General features: G+C 40.0%; 1 protein-coding gene across 2 annotated transcripts in view; it reads left to right on the forward strand.

Moving 5' to 3' along the window:
* The window catches only part of NFX1 (nuclear transcription factor, X-box binding 1), a 67,886-nt gene that overhangs the window by 28,131 nt on the left and 19,814 nt on the right, over positions 1 to 19,941 (forward strand). For both annotated transcript variants that reach the window (XM_028510205.2, XM_036021827.1), the window contains exons 8-14: positions 1,571 to 1,670; positions 1,757 to 1,974; positions 7,397 to 7,494; positions 10,790 to 10,820; positions 12,475 to 12,554; positions 15,257 to 15,365; positions 17,745 to 17,864. In XM_028510205.2, the coding sequence (XP_028366006.1) occupies positions 1,571 to 1,670; positions 1,757 to 1,974; positions 7,397 to 7,494; positions 10,790 to 10,820; positions 12,475 to 12,554; positions 15,257 to 15,365; positions 17,745 to 17,864 (756 nt within the window). The remainder of the gene's footprint in view (positions 1 to 1,570; positions 1,671 to 1,756; positions 1,975 to 7,396; positions 7,495 to 10,789; positions 10,821 to 12,474; positions 12,555 to 15,256; positions 15,366 to 17,744; positions 17,865 to 19,941) is intronic.

A 19,941-nucleotide genomic window follows, 5' to 3' on the forward strand; every position in this document is an offset into this window, starting at 1 on the left:
AGGGAGAGGGGGAGAGAGAGACATCAATGTGTGGTTGCTGGAGGTTGTGGCCTGCAACCCAGGAATGTACCCTGGCTGGGAATCGAACCTGGGACACTTTAGTTCCCAGCCTGCGCTCAATCCACTGAGCTACGCCAGCCAGGGGCTACGCCAGCCAGGGCTTTTAATTAGTGTTTTTATATTCAGATAAATAACCAGCAGTGGATAGATGGGTCATATGGTTGTTCTATTCTTAAGTTTTTGAGGCACCTCTATACTATTTTCTCTGGTGGCTGCACCAATTTATAATCCCACCAGCAGTGTATGTGGGTTCCCTTTTTGCCAATCCTCTTCAACATTTGTTATCTTTTTGAAAATAGCTATGGAATGTATTTTTTAAAACTCAAAGTTGTAGTATGTCTTTATTGATTTGAAGCTTTCCTCTTTCCATGTCTCAGTAGAAGTTTTTGGTCTGTTCAGTACAATATTTTATACCAGTGTCACACCAATAAATTCAATTTAAAATATACAATATTTATAAGCAGTGTTTCTAATGTTTTGTTAGAAACATTCTATTTTATTTTTTATTAAGTATGTGATTTTAAGATTTGGCATGATTATGTAATGTTATATTTATTCCAGTGTTGGTTTTCTGTGCAAGTAGATATCTGAGTATACTGAGGAAGAAGGAAAGTGCCATTAGATTTTCAGAATTTCAATTTAGTTTCTACTCTTCTGGTCTGCATTTATGTAGGGCTTGGTACATTTGCATTATCTGATTTTAATGAGATAAATTTTCATTATAAATTGAAAAGTAGTAAAGTGACAGAAGAATTAAGTTGGTGAAAATTCATATCAGACTTTGTTACATAATAATACATCAGAAACATAGCTCCTTAAACATAGCACATTTATTGCTGGCCCCAAGAAATAAAGGAATACGTTGTTTCTTGAACCCACAGGAAAATCTGTGTTAGACTTGGCTCTCAACCTAGCAAATAAAAGTCTCAAATTAAGCCCTGGCTGGTGTAGCTCAATGGATTGAACGCGGGCTGTGAACCAAAGTGTCGCAGGTTCGATTCCCAGTCAGGGCACATGCCTGGGTTGCAGGCCACGGCCTCCAGCAACTGCACATTGATGTTTCTCTCTCTCTCTCTTTCTCCCACCCTTCCCTCTCTAAAAAAATAAATAAATAATATCTTTTATAAAAAACTCTCAAATCATTTGAAACCTTTTACTCAGTGTGAATATTTGAATGCGATTACTTCAAATTGAACTCACAATCTTGGTTTTCAATCATGATCTTATAGACCAGATATTAGTCTCTTAATGTAGAGGGTTGCTTCACTTTAATGCTGTTTTCAGGGTATGCTTCAGAGGCACCGTGAGTTACTGACAGAGTTTAACAAGGACTTTTTTTTTCCTATGATGAAGCTCGTAAGTGGGACTTAGAGCTGCTATGTAAGCCATATTCATTTCTGCCTGAGGTCTGATCAGCACTAATGAATAGTATTTTGTGTTTTCCTGTAGATTGGAGTATTTAAGGACCTGAATAGGTTACTAATCTCTTGTTTTTGAAATTGTCCTTCAGTGTGCTACTGTGGCCGCACCTCCCGAGATGTGTTATGTGGAACAGACATAGGAAAGTCTGATGGATTTGGGGATTTTGGCTGTTTGAAGCTATGTGGCAAGTAAGGTTTATGTTCTTCTCAGTTAGAATAAAGCTGTATTTTATGCAACAATTGCTTAATAGTCTGTTGTTCTTTTTTTTAAACAGGGTTTTGAAATGTGGGAACCATGTATGTTCTCAAGTGTGCCACCCTCAGCCCTGCCAGCCATGCCCACGGCTCCCCCATCTGGTGCGCTATTGCCCTTGTGGGCAGACTCCTCTCAGCCAACTGCTAGACCTCGGAAGTAGTGGTCGGAAAACGTGCATGGATCCTGTCCCTGCATGTGGAAAAGTGTGCGGCAAGCCTCTGCCTTGTGGTTCCTTAGGTAACTAGTAGGCGTGTGAATGTAAATGCTTGGCAGCAATGATTACTTAAGCAAAATAGTTTTAAATTCTATTACACTACCAGAGGTTTTTCTAACTATTAGGATCAAATTTATATGGGCATATTTTCTTTCCTCCTGAGAATAATTTATGAAAACTCACATTTGCCCAAGTAATTTCTAGTTTGGGTGTTTTATTGCTAACTCAGGTCAGTTTGTGGTAAGATACTGCTCCATGGCGGATGGTGGGGGGAGTTTTTGTTTCTCTTAGTAGCCTACGCTAATATGAGTGCCATATACCCTTTTTACTGATCCAGGGTCCAGTTAAGTGCTTAAAAGCATTTTCATACAATAGGAACATCTTAACTAAAAGTCTAAGTACACTAAAACTTTAGCCATTTGGACCACTCAAGAAATGTCATTGTTTTATACCTACATTTCCCATCTAGCTGAGGATAATACCTCCTGAGCATAATTTTACGTAGACATTTTTCTAAAAATCTTTTTTTTTTAAGTTTTTTTTTAAAGATTTTATTTATTTGTTTTTAGAGAGGGAAGGGAGGGAGAAAGGGAGAGAGAGAGAAACATCAATGTGTGGTTGCTAGGCCTGCAACCCAGGCATGTACCCTGACTGGGAATCGAACCTGCAACACTTTGATTCTTAGCCCACGCTCAATCCACTGAGCTACGCCAGCCAGGGCTTAAAAACCTTTTTAAAAACAGAAGTGACTGAAGATAATTTCTTTCCCATTACCAACCCAGAGTCATCATTTTTCTGAACCTCAGTTATTGTATTATGCTGAATAGAGCAGACATACAGTGATGGCCTTGGGGACTGCTGAGGTTTCTCAGGTGGTTTCCCCATACTGGTGTGTAGTTTGAATTGTTTTATCTACTTGTTAAAGCTTCTGTTGTTTATTTTCTTGTCAATGCTTGTCCTACCTTTAGTGTCTCTCCCTTTCTTCTGACTTGTGGCTTCTGATTACTTGGATGTAGAAACCAGAAAATGCTTGTTGGAATCAGCTATAAAGCAGTAGTCTGAGTTTCTGACTGAGACTTTCTGAGGCCGTCCTTGGGAAATATATGCATACAGTTTTGTAATGACCTGGCAACTTCTCTCCTAAGTGAGTGATCCAAGGCTGTGTGCTTAGAAAAATGAAAGTGGGCAACGCAGTCTGAATAAAAGAGGAGTTCCTGTAACTAACTGTGGTAAAGCTAACGTCTAAGTTGGGATTGCACTTTTATCGAAAATAGAGAGTTCACATTTCTTCCAAGTACTAGCAGGAACCAATAGGAGCACCCTACCTAATTCTGTTTTTCAGTCTGACTTTAAAACCATGTACAAAAGAGAATTGCTCTCTTATATTTTAATACATGTTCCACACACATTAGGAAAATCAGTCATCTATTGGTTCTCCTTTTCTGCTGTGAAAATGTATGTTCAGATAAGCCCTGTGAAATGCAGATCAAATGACTTCTAAATCAAGAAGGATGATAAAAATCTTCCCTTTTCAGAAAGCACATGAATCAGTTTTGTAAGAATTTCATATATAATCACCAGAAATCCAACCCTGAGGCTAAGATATCTTGTTGGCAATGAAAGAAAGAGGAAATGTGAAATGGGCAATGCAAAGGGACTTGAGCAAAAGCAGGACAGTAATGATGAGTATGAACTGTGGTGGGGGTGAGATAAGATAAGGTCATGGGTTTTAATTGTGGAAGACTTTTAAGGAACTAGGCTGAGTTGGATTGAGAGGCTCAAAGGCAAGCCTATGGCTAGTGGTAACAGTGACTCAAGTTTATTTGGACCTGGCATATTTACATAAAGTTTTTTTAGGTCTTTTAATATCACTCCTAATAGGAAATTTGCATTCTAGACATACTGCTTTACTACAACAAACTAGGTGGAGTTCTGCTTTCAGGATGATAGCATGAGCACCTACTTGGACCCACTCCCCAGCAAAATAAGCAAAGCTGGTGAAACTGTTTTGTTTTTTTTTTTAAAGCAGCCATTTAAAGTCTCTGAAAATTGTCCTACAGACATACATAATTAAGAAACATTTACTGAAGAAAATCTACTAAAACTCAGGAGAGTCTATGTCATTGAGTTATGACCCACTTCTTCCTTTCCCTCCAACCCCAGCTCAGCTTAACAAAATCTCCATTAAGGATGTGTGTGCCCAAGAAGACAGGGCTTCCTCTGCCCTCAGCTCCTAGTCAAGGGTTTTTCACTAGGTGGAGCAGACTACCAGCATTTCTCATCCCCTCTAACTCTAAGTCAAAGAGGCTAAATTTCCGGTAAGCACAGCTGAGAGGTCCAAGGCTCTCTTCCTTTATGAGTCAGAGGCTCTACCCCAATCACAAGAGGTGAGAATACTGGCACCCCTGTCACCCTCACCCTGGCTCACTTGTAGGGCAGAGGTTTTACACTAGGAAAATTAAGCCAAGGAAATCGGAGGCTACTATCCAATCCAGAACCCAGAATAACAGCTGAGACCTCCCAGAGGGAGAGGCAGTCCATAAGAAAACAAGCTCCAGAGTATTCCCCAAAGGAACTGACTTTAATTTAAAATGGAGTGTGGGGGAAAGTTCAGGGTTAAGGCCCTTAAGAAAACAATAACATCTCTAAATGAAGAACAATAAGCTAAACTATAGGCCAACTAGTTCACCAGAAAGAACCAGGGGAAGAGATGGCTAAAAGGATCCTTCTTGGGGTCAGAACAAACCTCGCAGACTTACCTCAAAGACTACCCCTGCCCATATTTCCTTCGATCAAACTGAGCAATTTATGCTTCAAGGCATTGTTGAAAATAGGAAAGCAACCAGTCAGCAATTACTGTAGAGCTTCAGAATTGAGAGTAACACCAAATGAGGCAGACGGCTTAACAGAGAGATGGGGAAAGAGATAGCTCGAGAGAGCTCTGCTGAAACCATTGTCATGCCCAGGTGACTGCATACCTCAAGCTCTGCCATCCAAAGGGTGACACCAAAGGCTTCATACCACAGGGGAAATGGACTTCACTAAAGTAACCTAGATAAGTCACAAAACAAATAAGTAGACAACAACAAAAATGCTGTGGGGAGAGAGAGAGAAAGCAGTATCCAGAGTTGCTACAAACAATGCGTTACCAAAAATGCCTGGTTTCCAGCAAAAAAATTATGAAGTATGCAAAGAAACGGGGGTAAACACAGGCAACAGAAATTTTCTGTTTTCTGTGAGAGTGACCTATGTCAGATTTAACAAAAACTTCAAGGTAGCACGCTTAAAGAACTAAAGTAAACCATGCTTAAAGAGGTAAAGGAAGGTATAAAGACCTTGTCTCATCAAATCAAGTGTATCAATAGAGATAGAAATTATAAAAAAGAACCAAATGGAAAATCTGGAGTTGAAAAGTTCAATAATTAAGATGAAAAATTCATTGAAGGGGCTCAACAGTAGATTTGAGCTGGCAGAAAGAAGGATGAATAAATGTGAAGACACATTGGTAGAGATTATGTAATCCAGAGAACAGAGAGAGAATAGAATGAAGAAAAGTGAACGGTGCCTCAAAGAAATGGGGGACACCTTTAAGCACATAAACATATGTGTGATGAGAATACCAGGAGAGGAGAAAAGAGTAGAAAAATATTTAAAGGAATAGTGACTTGAAAACTTTCAAATTTATTAAAACAAAACAAAATATTAACCTGTCTATCCAAGAAGCCCAGCAAACTCAAAAAGGGTAAATTCAAAAAGCTCCGCACCTAGACAAATAGTAAACATGTTGAAAGCCCAAGATTAGGAGAAAATCTTTAAAGTAGCAAGAGAAAAATGACTCAAGGGAACCTGTATGAGATTAACAGCAGACTTCTCATCAGAAACGGTGGCTAATACTGCGTCACAGCCAGAAAGTGGTGGCATGACCTGTTCAAAGCGCTGAAAGAAAAAAACCTGCCAACCAAAAATCTTATATCCAGCAGAACTGTCTTTCAAAAATGAAAATAAGATTGGAAAATTTGGTGCTACTTTACAATGAATGATACTAAAGGAAGTTCTTTAGGCTGAAAGCAAGTAAACTCACATGTAAATTCAAATCCACATGAGAAAAGCAAAGAGTAAAGGTATTACATAATTATAAAGGATAGTATAAATGCATATTCTTTTCTCAACTGATTTTAAAATGCACTTGTATAAAATAATATGTTTATAATTAGATTGGCCCATAATATACAGAAATATATCTATAAGAACTGCAGAAGGGAGGTGAGTGGGATCGGTGTGGTATTGGAAGTGACACCAGAGGGTAACTCAGGTTCACAGAAACAACTAAACAAAACCAAAAATGGTAAATAAGAAGATGTAACAAACTATAAGTATATAATGTTCTCTTTTCTCAGCTTCATTAGTAGACCATAACATTATGTAAATTAGTAACTATTATAATATGTTATTGGGTTTGTAACATAGACATATATATGTCATGGATAACAATAATAGCACAGAAGAGAAAAGGGAATGTAGCTATTTGGAGTAAGGCTTTTGTATCTCAGTGGAATTAGGTTAGTTAATTTAATCTGAAGTCAATTCTGAAAAGGTGCGTACGATAAGCCCCTAGAGTAACCATTGAGAAAATAACTTTTAAAATGTAGTAAAAAATACCATTAAAGGAAAAAAAAGTTACACTTAATATTCACTTAATACAAAAGAAAGCACTAAAGGAAGATTAGATTTAATAAAGGCAAGAGACATGTAAAAAACTAAGTGAAATGGCACACAAATCCATTTATGAATTATAACAATGTGAATAGATTAAATAAAAAACAGATTGTCAAACCAAATTTAGAAAATAAAAAGCAAGATAGATCCAACTCTACGTTATCTTCAGGAAATAGATTTTAGAGTCAAAGATCCAATTAGGCTGGAGAGACTCTGGGTGATCCCGGAGGGGGCCTTGAAGCAGGACGTGTCCTAAACCTCGTTTATCAGAAAGAATGGCGGGCCACCTGTCAGTAGACGATCACAGAGCTTTAGTCAGAGAGATTATAGATCATGGCCTCTGATGATTTTTGATCCCCAGGTGGTTTTCAGTCAGGAGCATATCAGTAAAGGCATTTATGGCTACAATTTTAAGGACATCTAAGTCTAACCTGGAGACTTGCGGCCTAAGTGAGGAAAGGGGCAGACCTGTTCTTTTACTTAGGCAAAGCACCCTGCAGTCCAAGGCATATTCCAGTGACTGATGCTGGGTCCCATCCTTGCTGGGAAAGGCCCAGCCTGCTGGAAGAAGGGAAGATGTGGGGAAAGGCACTGATGATATCCTCCCCTCAAACTCTGATTCTGGGGTTGCAGGGAACAGAGGTAGAAGACCAATGTGGCTAGTGAATTTGGGAGTCTGAAATGAGCAGTTGCAGTTTTCATTCCTAGATCTTTTTATTTTTATTAAAGATTTCATTCATACCTGTGAAAAGCTCTGCCATGAAGGAGACTGTGGACCATGCTCTCGTACATCAGTTATTTCCTGCAGATGCTCTTTCAGAACAAAGGTAAATCCTCAAAAATGCTACAATTGTTGCCACCGATGCCTTTTAAATTGGTGATTAAAGAAGGGGAGGAATCAAAATAACCTCAGTTTTCTTACTGTCTGTCAGTCCTTGCCGATGTATAGTGACACCTGCTATGGTCCAGTTATAGGATAGGTATCTGGGGAGGAGAAGGGATCTGGCACTCAAGGCTCAGAGTCTAGTCATGGGTGTAAGGCAAGTATGCAGATAGCTCTAACAGATGCAAGTGTGATAATGCTAGATGCTAGAAGAGAAGAACAATAGCACTGTTGCAAAGAGTTAACTTTGCAGCAGTTAGAGGGAACTTCCCTCTAAAAAGTTAGAGGGGACATAGTCCTCAAGATTGCCCTCACTTCTGACACCCATTGCAAGAGTTTGGACAACTGCTGGATTAGATAGAATAGTCTACGTGACCTCCCTCACTTCCAGTACCAACTACAAGTTCAGTGGTGCCCAAGACAACACAACCCTCAAGGTTTGATAATTCACTAGAAGGACTCAGAATCCAGTGAAATCTGTTACACCCACACTTACAGTATATTACAGGGAAAGGATACAGATTAAAATCAGCCAAAGGAAAAAGCATGTAAGGCAGAGTTCAAGAAAGTACCAAATTGGGAAGCTTACAGTTGTCCTCTTCCCATGGAGTTGGAACAGCGTTACTTTTTCAGCATCAGTGTGTGACAGTACAATGGAGTATTGCCAACCAGGGATGTTCACCCAGTTTTTATTGGGGCTCCATTGTGTAGACATGATTGACTGCTGTCGTAGCTGATCTCAGTCTCTAGTCCTTCCTGAAGTCTGTTGATACTGTGTGACCCAAAGCCCCTACCCCAAATCACATCATTAGTCCTTCTGATATGGGCAGCCCCACCCTAAGACTGCCCAGTGTGGCCAGGCTATACCTTACATCATATTATTAGACTATATGACCCAAGTCCCTTGTGACCCAAGGCCCCAGACATACAACAACACTCCAGTCAGGCATGATACTCCAAGGGCTTAGATACTACCTCTCAAAAGCCAAAGACAAAAGATCTCTCTTTGTATAACATTGATTATTCACTATATGACTTATAAGTTGATAAATATAGTCAGGTTGTCTACTTTCTGCCCTGAGCAGTTTTGATTGCACTTTGTGTTTATAAAATGGATGTTTTATCATTTTGGAATTAGGTCATAGTGCCGGTTCCTATGTAGGTAACCAGGAGAGGCAGGAAGCCTTCCTGTGGAAGTATTTGGGTAATCAACTTGAACAATGTCAGTCTGTCTTGCTCTCTGACCTACTGCTAGTCATTTCCATGCATATCAGCACCTGTCCCAGCAGAGCAAAGGCCAACGGAGAAAGAATTCTGAGCAGTTGGTTTATTTCTTATATACAATGCAAGGTCTTGGTATCTGCTGACTTGCAAATGATTCTGAGGATATAATCCATAAATTGGGAGCTACACTAATAGTTAAGCTTCAGAATAAAAGAAAAAATGTAAAAGCACAGTTTACATGCAAAATTTGTATGAGCATTTTGGGGGTTTTTTGTTTTGTGTTTTCTGAAAGAAACCACAATACATGGGGCAGAAAGGTGTGTGAATGTCAGGTGCAGGGCCACTTTGTCCTTTGTACATACGAGCTTGAAGACTGATATGCTGAGATTTAGTAATCACAAATTAAATGATGTCCAGAGGTGCTCTTTGTGACGAAGAATCACGAGCAACGCTGGGACGTGTGAACTCGAAAGGGCTACTGTCACTTCGCTTTTCTCCCTAGCAGTCCCTTTCTTGCTCAGCTTTTTTGCTTCTCATTCACTCTCTGTCCTCACTCCCTCTAATAGTGGACCCCATGGCAGTGAGTGTATTCTTAAAAACCTATGAGTAAATGGAACTTTGGCAAATAAAAGTCTTATTATAAAATTGCTGTACAAGTTCACTGTCAACATGAATTCTATTAAACCCTTGAACAAAGTGAAAAACCTCTTTGAAATGCTGATAATCATCACGTCATTGTTTAGCCAGATTTTCATGAGTATAGATTTTTCATGAAATATCTTTTGTAATGAAATAGCTTTTCCATGGAAACAGGTTTTCTAGATAAATAAAACTTATGTCTTAAAGCTTCAAGGGCTGTTTTCTTTTAATCACTTTGGTGGGAGTCTTTGAGCAATGTATGGTACATCTTACTGCTTCTTTGTAAAGAATACTGTATTTAAGGTTTTATTGGTAATTCATATTTATTATAGAAATTAAGAGGAACTCTGTCTTTCCCTACAGTTGTAGGCACCACTCCAGCATGTCATTTCCTCTGTACAACCCAGCGTTTGCTTTAACTGGAAAACTCACTCAGGCAATTTCATGAGTCACCTTTGCTTTATATCTCGAGAGAGCACATGGGGAACTTTTGTATATCGTCAAACCCAGTCAACACATTAATTTATCTAAAACATCTCTTAGCCAAAAAGCTTCAATTTCTTAGACTTCATTTGTTATCAACTCTAGAAGCTGCCTCCTTTTTCTCAGGGTCATTTTCACAAAGAAAAAAGTTTCTATTCACTTTGCTGATTTCTGAGTACAATGCAATCTGTAAATGTCATCAAAGCCAAATACAAATGTAGTAGCTGGACAGCCAGCCAGGCTCACTCTGCCTGAAGGGACTGACTTGCTCCCCATGGACCAGCCTTACCACGTGTATTGTTCAGGATCAGGCCTCAGCAAAATTCCATGTGATAGACCTTTGGGGCTATTCACACATAATGGAAACCAAAGTAACAAAACTTTGAATGCCAGCGGTGGCACACTGTAATTCCACTTTGCTGTATAGTCCAGCTGGGTTGTCAGGGGTGCTCTTGAGTGTGTAGAGCTGTTTGCCCCTACATTAAATAGCACCAGATTGTTACATATTTTCAGTTTTTATATCTGCCCTTTTTTTTTTCTTTTTCTGTATGTAACCCTACCAGGCAGTTATTTCTCTTTGCTTTGCCTACCTTTAGCAGCCTTTCTTTCCATTCAGGTTTTATAATAGTCTATCATGCATTTGGAGGCCAGGCCACAAAGACTGTTACATTTGTATTTACATGAACAGTAAACCTGGAGCCCTGCTGTGAGTGAAGCATAACAATATAGAGACTGGGCTAACTTTGCTCCAGACAGATGAACTTGGTGAATAAATTGACTGCCAGAGAAGTAGAGCATGTTTGGGATATGCATGCTGCATTTAGCATTATACTATAGTTGTTCTGTTTCATTTATTCTTAAAGTGCTTACTGTTTCTTTTTCTTTTTCCATAGGAGCTTCCATGTACCAATCTCAAAAGTGAAGGTATGACTGGGAAGGGGCATGAGGCAACTTTCTGAGGTAAAGGTAGTGTTCTATGGGATTATGCACTTGTCAAAATCCAGCAAAGGAACACAACATTTGTGCATTTCATTGTATATAACTTTTATCTCATAAGAAAAGGAAGAATAATCGTGAATTGAATTCTAATTAATAAAGTACTGAAAAGTTCAGGGGAAGCATACTCATGCCTGCAGCTTACTTTAAAAAGCATAAAAAATGATAAATTGATATGTGGATAGAAAATAGATATGTGAAAAAATAACTGTGGTAGAATCTAGGTAGTGGACATATGAGTGTTCACTGTAAAATTGTTCTATTTTGTTTTTATGTTTGAAAATTTTCACAATAAAGTATTGGTGGGGGGGAAGTGAGGTAAATAGTATCTGAGGAAGCAGACTTTTTACACACAGACTCCAATGCTTGTTTCCTGTAAGCCTCGATAGGATGTTGGACCTGGAACAGGGGCTCAGCCAGCAGCCTTCGTCACCTTTCATATTGTTTCTTCCTTTGTCCTTGATCCTGATGTCCCATTCTGTTACGGCTCTGTTTCTGCTTTGCTGACCATCACATAGTCTTTTGTTTAGGCCGTCTTGAAACCTTTTTTGAAAAGTGATAGAAGATAAATGTATACCAAATAAAAGTTCTTACTCTGCTCAGGAAGAAAGCTAATTGTTTAAGATCTTTCTTAGGCTGCAGGCATTGGAAAACCCAAGGAAAAGTGACTTTAGCAATAAGGGACCTTACTGTCTCCCGTAACACACAGTATGGAGGTGGAACAAGTCCAAGGTTGGTTAGTTCTAAGCTTAGTAATTCCAAGATCCAGTTCAGCCTCTCTGTGACTTTTTTTGTTTTTCCCTCATGGGTATAAAGTTAGCTGCAACTCCGCACATTGAGTTCTCACCCAACAACATAGAAAAGAAAAGGAGATTCTTAAACTTCTCTTCCTTCTTAAGAGCAAGAAAGAATCCTAAAAGGCTCCCAATATACTGTGTAACACATGCTTCTGCCTAAACCCTTCACTAACAAGGGGAATGGTACTACTACGACAGGTAATCCCATACATCTTTTGAACTGAGCCCACACCCGGGTGCCCAGTTGCTGAACAAAATTAAGGATTTGCTAGCCTGAAGAAGGTGGTTAGTGGCTGTTTGGAAGCTAATGAGAAATACCTGCCTCAAAACCTCAGTCAAAATTTTGGTTATTAAAAACATAATTTGAAAAAATTATAACTTTAATGCACTGTTATTTATTTTTTAAAAGATTGTATTTATTTTTAGACAGAGGGGAAGGGAGGGAGAGAGGGGGAGAAACATAGACGTGCAAGAGAAATGTCAGTTGGCTCCCTCATACACGCCTGCAACTGGGGACCTGGCCTGCAATCCAGGCATGTGCCCAGCAACCCCTCCGTTTGTGGGACAACACCCGACCCACTGGGCCACACCAGTCAGAGCTGTTTTCTATTTGACAATCCGACAAGAGAAAAGTGGTATGTTATTTTAACATGTATTTTCACCATAACATTTTTACCACTTATTTACATTATTACATCTGTATTTAAGCCTGTAGTCAATCAGATATTTGTTGAATGAATGTTAATATCCTTTGCTTTGTTTTCCTTTTTAATTGCCCACAACAGATGCTACATTTATGTGTGACAAGCGGTGTAACAAGAAACGGTTGTGTGGACGGCATAAATGTAATGAGATATGCTGTGTGGTAAGTGGGCCTGTCATTAGGCACAATCAGATTGCCTCAGCTATCTGGAGCACAGCCCAGATTTAGAAGTTACTGGAAGGAGCCCCTTGAGCAGGAGTCAGAGAGCTGCCCAGATCAAGCTGATCTCGGTCTGGTTAAAAAGTCAGCGAGTGGCAACATGGAAGAAGAGAAAGAAGAAAGGCAGAGGCCTCAGGCCTCAGAGCCAAGACCACTAGATGAACATACAGTCCTCTGCAGGAGACCATGCACTGCCCCGACCTTAGCAGCTGGGGCTTTAGGTTTCATATATGCCTTCTTGTCAAGTTAGTTGGCAAATGAGTGTGGAATTTTTGAAAGGAGCAAGTTTTAGTTATCTGAAATATTCCCTTCTGTGGAACTGGAGGAAGCTCTTCCTGGCAGTCAGTACTGCAGTATCTCATTGTGCGTGTGTGTACAAATAACATAGCGCCAATAGTGAGATAGTGCGTATGTATACACATGCACATGTGTATATAAAAAATACATAATTGTTACTTTATTTCTTTTTTAATATATTTTATTGATTATGCTATTACAGTTGTCCCATTTCCCCCTTCACTCCCCTCCACCCTATACACCCTCTCCCACCCACATCCCCCACTTTAGTCATGTCCATGTGTCGTACTTATAAGTTCTTTAGCTTCTACATTTCCCATACTATTCTTACCCTCCCCCTGTCTATTTTCAACCTACAATCTATGCTACTTATTCTCTGTACCTTTTCCCCCTCTCTCCTCCTCCTACCCTCCTGCTGCTAACCTTCCATGTGATCTCCATTTCTGTGGTTCTGTTCCTGTTCTAGTTGTTTGCTTAGTTTCTTTTGGTTTTGCTTTAGGCGTGGTTGTTAATAATTGTGAGTTTGCTGTCCTTTTACTATACATGTTTTTTTTATCTTTTTTTCTTAGATAAGTCCCTTTAACATTTCATAAAATACGGGCTTGGTGATGATGAACTTTAACTTGACCTTATCTGAGAAGCACTTTATCTGTCTTTCCATTCTAAATGAAAGCTTTGCTGGATAGAGTAATCTGGGATATAGGTCCTTATCTTTAATGACTTGGAATACTTCTTTCCAGCCCCTTCTTGCCTGTAAGGTCTCTTTTGAGAAATCAGCTGACAGTCTGATGGGAACTCCTTTGTAGGTTACTGTCCCCTTATCTCCTGCTGCTTCTAGGATTCTCTTCTTCATTTTTACCTTGGCTAATGTAATTATGATGAGCCTTGGTGTGATTCTTCTTGGGTCCAACTTCTTTGGGGCTCTCTGAGCTTCCTGGATTTCCTGGAAATCTTTTTCCTTTGCCAGAATGGGGAAGTTCTCCTTTATTATTTGTTCAAATATGTGTTCAATCAGTTGCTTTTCCCCTTCCCATTCTGGTACCCCTATAATTCGGATGTTGGATCTTTTAAAGATGTCCTGGAGGTTCCTAAGTTTCTCCTCGTTTTTTGTGGGGTTTTTTTTTTTAAATCTTATTTCTCCATTCTTTCCTGCTTGGTTGTTGTTTTCTTCTTCCTTCTGGTTCACTGTATTGTTTTGAGTCCCAGTTTCCTTCTCATCACTATTGGTTCTCTGTGCATTTTCCTTCATCTCTTTTATGGTAACCTGCATTTGTTCATCTAATTTGCACCCAAAATCAACCAATTCTATGAGCTTCCTGATCACCAGTGTTTTGAACTGTGCATCTGATAGATTGGCTATCTCTCGGTCGCTTAAAATGATGAGTCCTGGGGCATTGATCTGTTCTTCTGTTTGAGACATGTCTCTCTCTCTCTCTCTTTTTTTTTTTTTTCAGTCTGGTCACTCCTGTTACGGTGAGGGGCAGAGCCTTAGGTGTTCACCAGGGCTGGGCACCCCAGTCGCTAGATTGTGACGTTGTGTGTGGGGGCAGGGGCGGGAGGGAACCACGGTGGTAGCTCCATTCTCCTGGGACCTCAGTCCCTTCTCTGGGATCCTGGGTTGCGCGCTCTGCCCTGGTCCATAATCGCCGCCTCACTGGGTCTGCCGGCTGCTGCTTGCGTACTCAGGGTCCACCCAGTGCAATCTTGCACGCCCCAGATGCCTTGCGTGCTCCCGGTTGCCTTATGCGCCCAGTTCTCCCTGTTCTCCACGCACCACGACCTGCACCCGGCTGCTCCTCTCCGCCCCTCCTACCAGTCTGGATGAACGGGTCTACTTCAACTTCTTGACTGCCCGACTTCCATTCAGATAAATTTTCTGACAGTTCTGGGTGTTATTCTGCCTCTAAATTGTTGTTGTTCTAATCTTGGTTGTGCGTGGAGGTACAGTGTGTCCACCTATGCCTCCATCTTGGCCGGAAGTCATAATTGTTACTTTTAAAATTTATTGACATGGTGAAGAGTGATGAAATTGCACAATATATCAAACTTATTTATAAACCAGTGTTCGAAGGCTTAAAGACTTCCTGTTGTTACTGAAAATTTCTAACAGCATAGCAGGTGAGACTGCTATAAGTCCCTGATGCCCAGTGTCCAACTTCAGTAGTGATTGACTCATGACCAACCTGTTTCATCCACCTCTCCACTGACTCTGCCTCCCATGATTGTTTTGAAGCTAATCTCAGACATCATTTCATCCATAAATGTGGAGAGCTTTTTGTTATTATTAATCTTGTTTATGGATAACAAAATAGAAATGATTCTGTAAACAAATATGAATCTCTTCCTAGGATAAGGAGCACAAGTGTCCTTTGATTTGTGGGAGGAAACTCCGCTGTGGCCTTCATAGATGTGAAGAACCTTGTCATCGTGGAAACTGCCAGACATGCTGGCAAGCCAGTGAGTGTCTTTACACTTTATTGTAAGAATATTCTAGAAATTTAGGCATGATGTTTTGAAAGGATGATATGCTTAGATTGGTATGAATTACTCTACTAACAAGCCTTAGTATTTCAGATATGTTGAGTTTTTCAAAAAAGTCATGCCTAGTGCTGTATTGTTCCTGAATGTGGGAAACTTGGGATATAGGCAATGATCCTAAGATGGAGCCTGGTTCATTAATAAATACCTCTTTTATCTGCCACTTAATTATTACCTCTTTTACCTGCCTCTTAAATATTATAGACCCAAGTTCTGTCCTCAGCAATTCTTCTTTCTCTGCATCAACTATGTTCAACCTTTTTCATCTCATGGCACACATAAACTAGTAAAATTCTGTAGCACATCAGAAAATATATTTTTTGCCAATATGACAAAAAAATAGGTATAATTTTGATTTACAAAAAATAATAATAGGAATTACCTACCCTTTTTGCTCCAAAGTGGCTTTTTAAAAATCAGGTGCTTATACTTGTATATAAGGATTTCTGGTACCAAAAGTAAACCAATCAGAAGCAAATTTATTTTGCAACATGACCAATAAAATGCAACTCTATTATATGACCTATATATTTATGGTTCAAGACATGTCATTCATACTGGATGGCTATTGTTATGTTGGCTGTTACTATTTTTTTATTTGACAGTCTCAGGGAAAAAAACAGTGAGCGCCCCTGAGTAAATAGTTAGGTGTTGCATGTTTTAAAAATTCAAGATTTTTTTCACTGCTTCATCAAGGACTTTCTTAAGTGAAACTGGCATTTTTTACTTACTGTGAGTGCTTGGCACTGAAAAATACAATGATTACAGTTTGATGCTGCTGCCTTGATTTGCATTATGGCCTGGGCAGTTGATTTACTTTTGTATCAGTAGTGCAAGTGTGAACATAGTGGAAAAAGTAAATAATATCAATATGATTATGAAAACAATTTAACCTTGTGGACTTCCTAAAAGGCTCCAGGGACCCCTAGGATCAACAGAGTGCACTTTCAGGACTGCTATGTTAAAAGATTGTCCTAAATCAGGGTTTTTACCAAAATGTCTTCTCTAGAATATTAAGCTTGCCTCCTTTCAAAAAGGAAGCTAAGTCAGTGCTTTGGAGTTCTGTAGAAAAAATATACATGGCACCCTGGCTGGGTGGCACAGATGGTTGAAGCACCACCTCATATACCAAAAGGTTGTGGGTTCAGTTCCCAGCAGGGCACATACCTAGGCTGTAGGTTCAATCCCTGGTCAGGGCATATACGAGAGACAACTATCGATGTTGCTCTGTCACATTGATATTTCTCTCCCTGCTCCCCCTGCCCTTCTTCCTCTCTCTCTAAAAATCAGTGACCATTTCCACAAGTAAGGATTAAAAAAAAATACATGGTCCCTTACCGTTGACCTAGCTATTTCACATATATTAGTTCATCCTCACGATAAGCTTGTTGAGTGGATAGATCAAAGTTCGGTACCCCCATTTGATGAAAAGAAAGCTCAGACTTGCCCACAGTCCCTGAACAAGTAAGTGGTAGGTCTAAGACTAGAAGCCTAAGTCTCCTAAGTCTCCTGACTGTTTGCAGGGCTCTTTCTACCACACTGTAGCCTTTGAAGTGTTTGCTGGAAAGTGGTGACTGAAAAAGAGCAGTGGGTTGCGGTGGTGGGAGGCAGTCCTGGAGGGCCCTGGGTTTCCTAACTCTGGTGCCGTAGTTGAGAACCATGGCTAAGGGCCTGGCCTCTACCGTGGCCCTCTGGAGAGCTGGCTCCCTTTAGGGTCTGAGGGTTAGGAGAGCTCTTGACAAAATGGGCTGCCTGTTAGAGCTGACCCAAGTGAGCTCTCATTTTGGTTTGGCTTATGAACGGTGCCTAATGAACTCAGGTATAGTTCTGGGCTTCATTTCAACATATTTCAAGTGCCATAGTTTTGAATGGCTTCAGTGGATCTCTGGGGTTTATATTCAAATATATATTTTTGTGTGTTTGTTAATTACCTGTAGCTCTCACAATCTCTCTGTCCATTTGCCTAACCAAAAGAGTTGAAAAAGAGCTGCACCTTTAGTGGAAGTCTCCTTGTTCTCTCAAAAAGAGATGGCCTGTAGGTCTTTTGTTTATAAAATACATATAAAATTATCTTGGGTTCATGGTCTTAGAGTTTGTTGTAGGTAAAAATGAAACACTTCATAACTATCTGCTCCTTTGTCATCAGCTCAAGTTCCACACAATACAAACTTAAAAAAAAAACAGTAGCCAATTCTCTAGAAATATAAGCCAAAAAAAAAGAAAATGTAAATGTGTAAAATATATGTCCTTATCCCAAACTCATGAAGGGTTATTTTGTTTTACCCGCTTCTCTGCCAGGTTTTGATGAATTAACCTGCCACTGTGGCGCATCAGTGATCTATCCTCCAGTTCCCTGTGGTACCAGGCCCCCTGAGTGTACCCAAACCTGCGCCAGAGTCCATGAATGTGACCATCCAGGTGGGTCCCATCCCCTTGCCTCCACACCTTACACTTGCTCACACCACGTCATTTAGAATGTTGCGCGATGGTCTTCACTGCTCTGAGGTCATCCTGGATGGCACCCCTTGCTCCCAGAGTTGCTCAGGGACTGCTTCTGTGATCGGGGCAACAGCTGGGAATCGCAGTGCCCTCCATCGCCTCATTCTGTGGATGTCAAACACACCTGAAAGGCCAGCCAGGAGAAGCCCTCTCTGGTGTTGTCTTTTAGGCATGTTCTTTCTTTTTTTGTGGCCTCCACTTTTGGTGCATATTTCAGAGTTGAGCATCTTTTTACAAAAATTGAAATAACTTGGGTTTTGTTGTTGTTGAAGCAATATGGCTTTTTTTTCTTTCTTTCTTTTTTTAAAGTATATTTTATTGATTATACTGTTACAGTTTTCCCAGTCTTTTTTCTCTCCTTTATCCCCCTTTACCTAATACCCCCATTCCCTCCAGCATTCCTCCCCCTTAGTTCATGTCCATGAGTTACACATATAAGTTCTTTGGCTTTTTCATTTCCTATACTTTTCTTAACCTCCCTCTGTCTATTTTCTACCTACTGATTTTGCTTCTTATTCCCTGTACCTTTTCCCCCATTCTCCCCACATCCTCGCTTCCCACTCCCTGCTGATAACCCTCCATGTGATCTCCATTTCTGTGATTCCGTTCCTTTTCTAGTTGTTTGCTTAGTTTGTTTTTGTTCTTTTTTAAGTTCAGTTGTTGATAGTTGTGAGTTGTCATTTTACTGTTCAGTTTTTATCTTTTTCTTAGATAAGTACCTTTAACATTTCTTATAATAAAGGCTTGGCGATGGTCAGCTCCTTTAACTTGACCTTATCTGGGAAACACTTTATCTGCCCTTCCATTCTAAATGAGAGCTTTGCTAGATAGAGTCATCTTGGATGTAGGTCCTTGCCTTTCATTACTTGGAATACTTCTTTCTATCCCCTTCTTGCCTGCAAAGTTTCTTTTGAGAAATCAGCTGACAGTCTTATGGGACCTCCTTTGTAGGTAAATTTCTCCTTTTCTCTTGCTGCTTTTAAGATTCTCTCCTTGTCTTTAATCTTTGTCATTTTAATTATGATACGTTTTGGTGTGTTCCTCTTTGGGTCCAACTTGTTTGGGATTCTTTGAGCTTCCTGGACTTCCTAGAAGTCTGTTTCCTTTGCCAGATTGGAGAAGTTTTCTTTCATTATTTTTTCAAGTAGGTTTTCCATTTCTTGCTCTTCCTCTTCTCCATCTGGCAGCCTTATGGTTTGGATGTCGGAACGTTTAAAGTTGTCCCAGAGATTCCTAAGCCTTTCCTCATTTTTTGAATTTTTGTTTCTTCTTTTTCCAGTTGGATGTTTATTTCTTCCTTTTGTTCCACATCATTGATTTGGGTCCCTGTTTCCTTCTCTTCACTGTTTCCCTGTATATTTTTGTTTATCTCACTTTGTATAGCCTTTACTTATTCCTTTATTTTGTGTTTGTACTCAGTCATTTCTCTGAGCATCCTGATTACCAGTGTTTCAAACTCTGCATCTAGTAGGTTGGCTATCTCCTTATTGCTTAGTTCTTTTTTTTTTTTTTTTTTTTTTTTTTGAGTTTTGACCTGTTCTTTCATTTGGGCTATATTTCTATGTCTCCGCACACCTGTTATGTTGTAAGAAGCAGAGCCTTAAGTATGTTCCAGGGCAGAGCAACCCACTTTGCTGCATTGTGGCTCTGTCTGTGGGGGAAGGGTCAAAGAGGGAACAATGCCACTTGCCCGGCTCAAGCCCTGCTTTCAAGATACTGGCACTTTCTTCTGCCACCACAACCCCCACAGGTTTTTACAGCCAGAAGATCTGAGGCTTTATTTCGCTTACGCTGGAGCCTTGGGTTGCGTGGTCTATCTCACTCCCCAGTTGTTCCTCCCAGTTTATTCACACACAAATACGGGACCACCCAGTTACCAGCCTGGCAGCTGCCCTCTCCACCCCTCCTACCAGTCTGGATGAATGTTTCTTCTTTAACTCCTTGGTTGTCAAACTTCCATACAGTTCGATTTTCTGTTAGTTCTGGTTGTTTTTCT

Source organism: Phyllostomus discolor, chromosome 3, assembly GCF_004126475.2.
Source record: "Phyllostomus discolor isolate MPI-MPIP mPhyDis1 chromosome 3, mPhyDis1.pri.v3, whole genome shotgun sequence".
NCBI lineage: Eukaryota > Metazoa > Chordata > Mammalia > Chiroptera > Phyllostomidae > Phyllostomus > Phyllostomus discolor.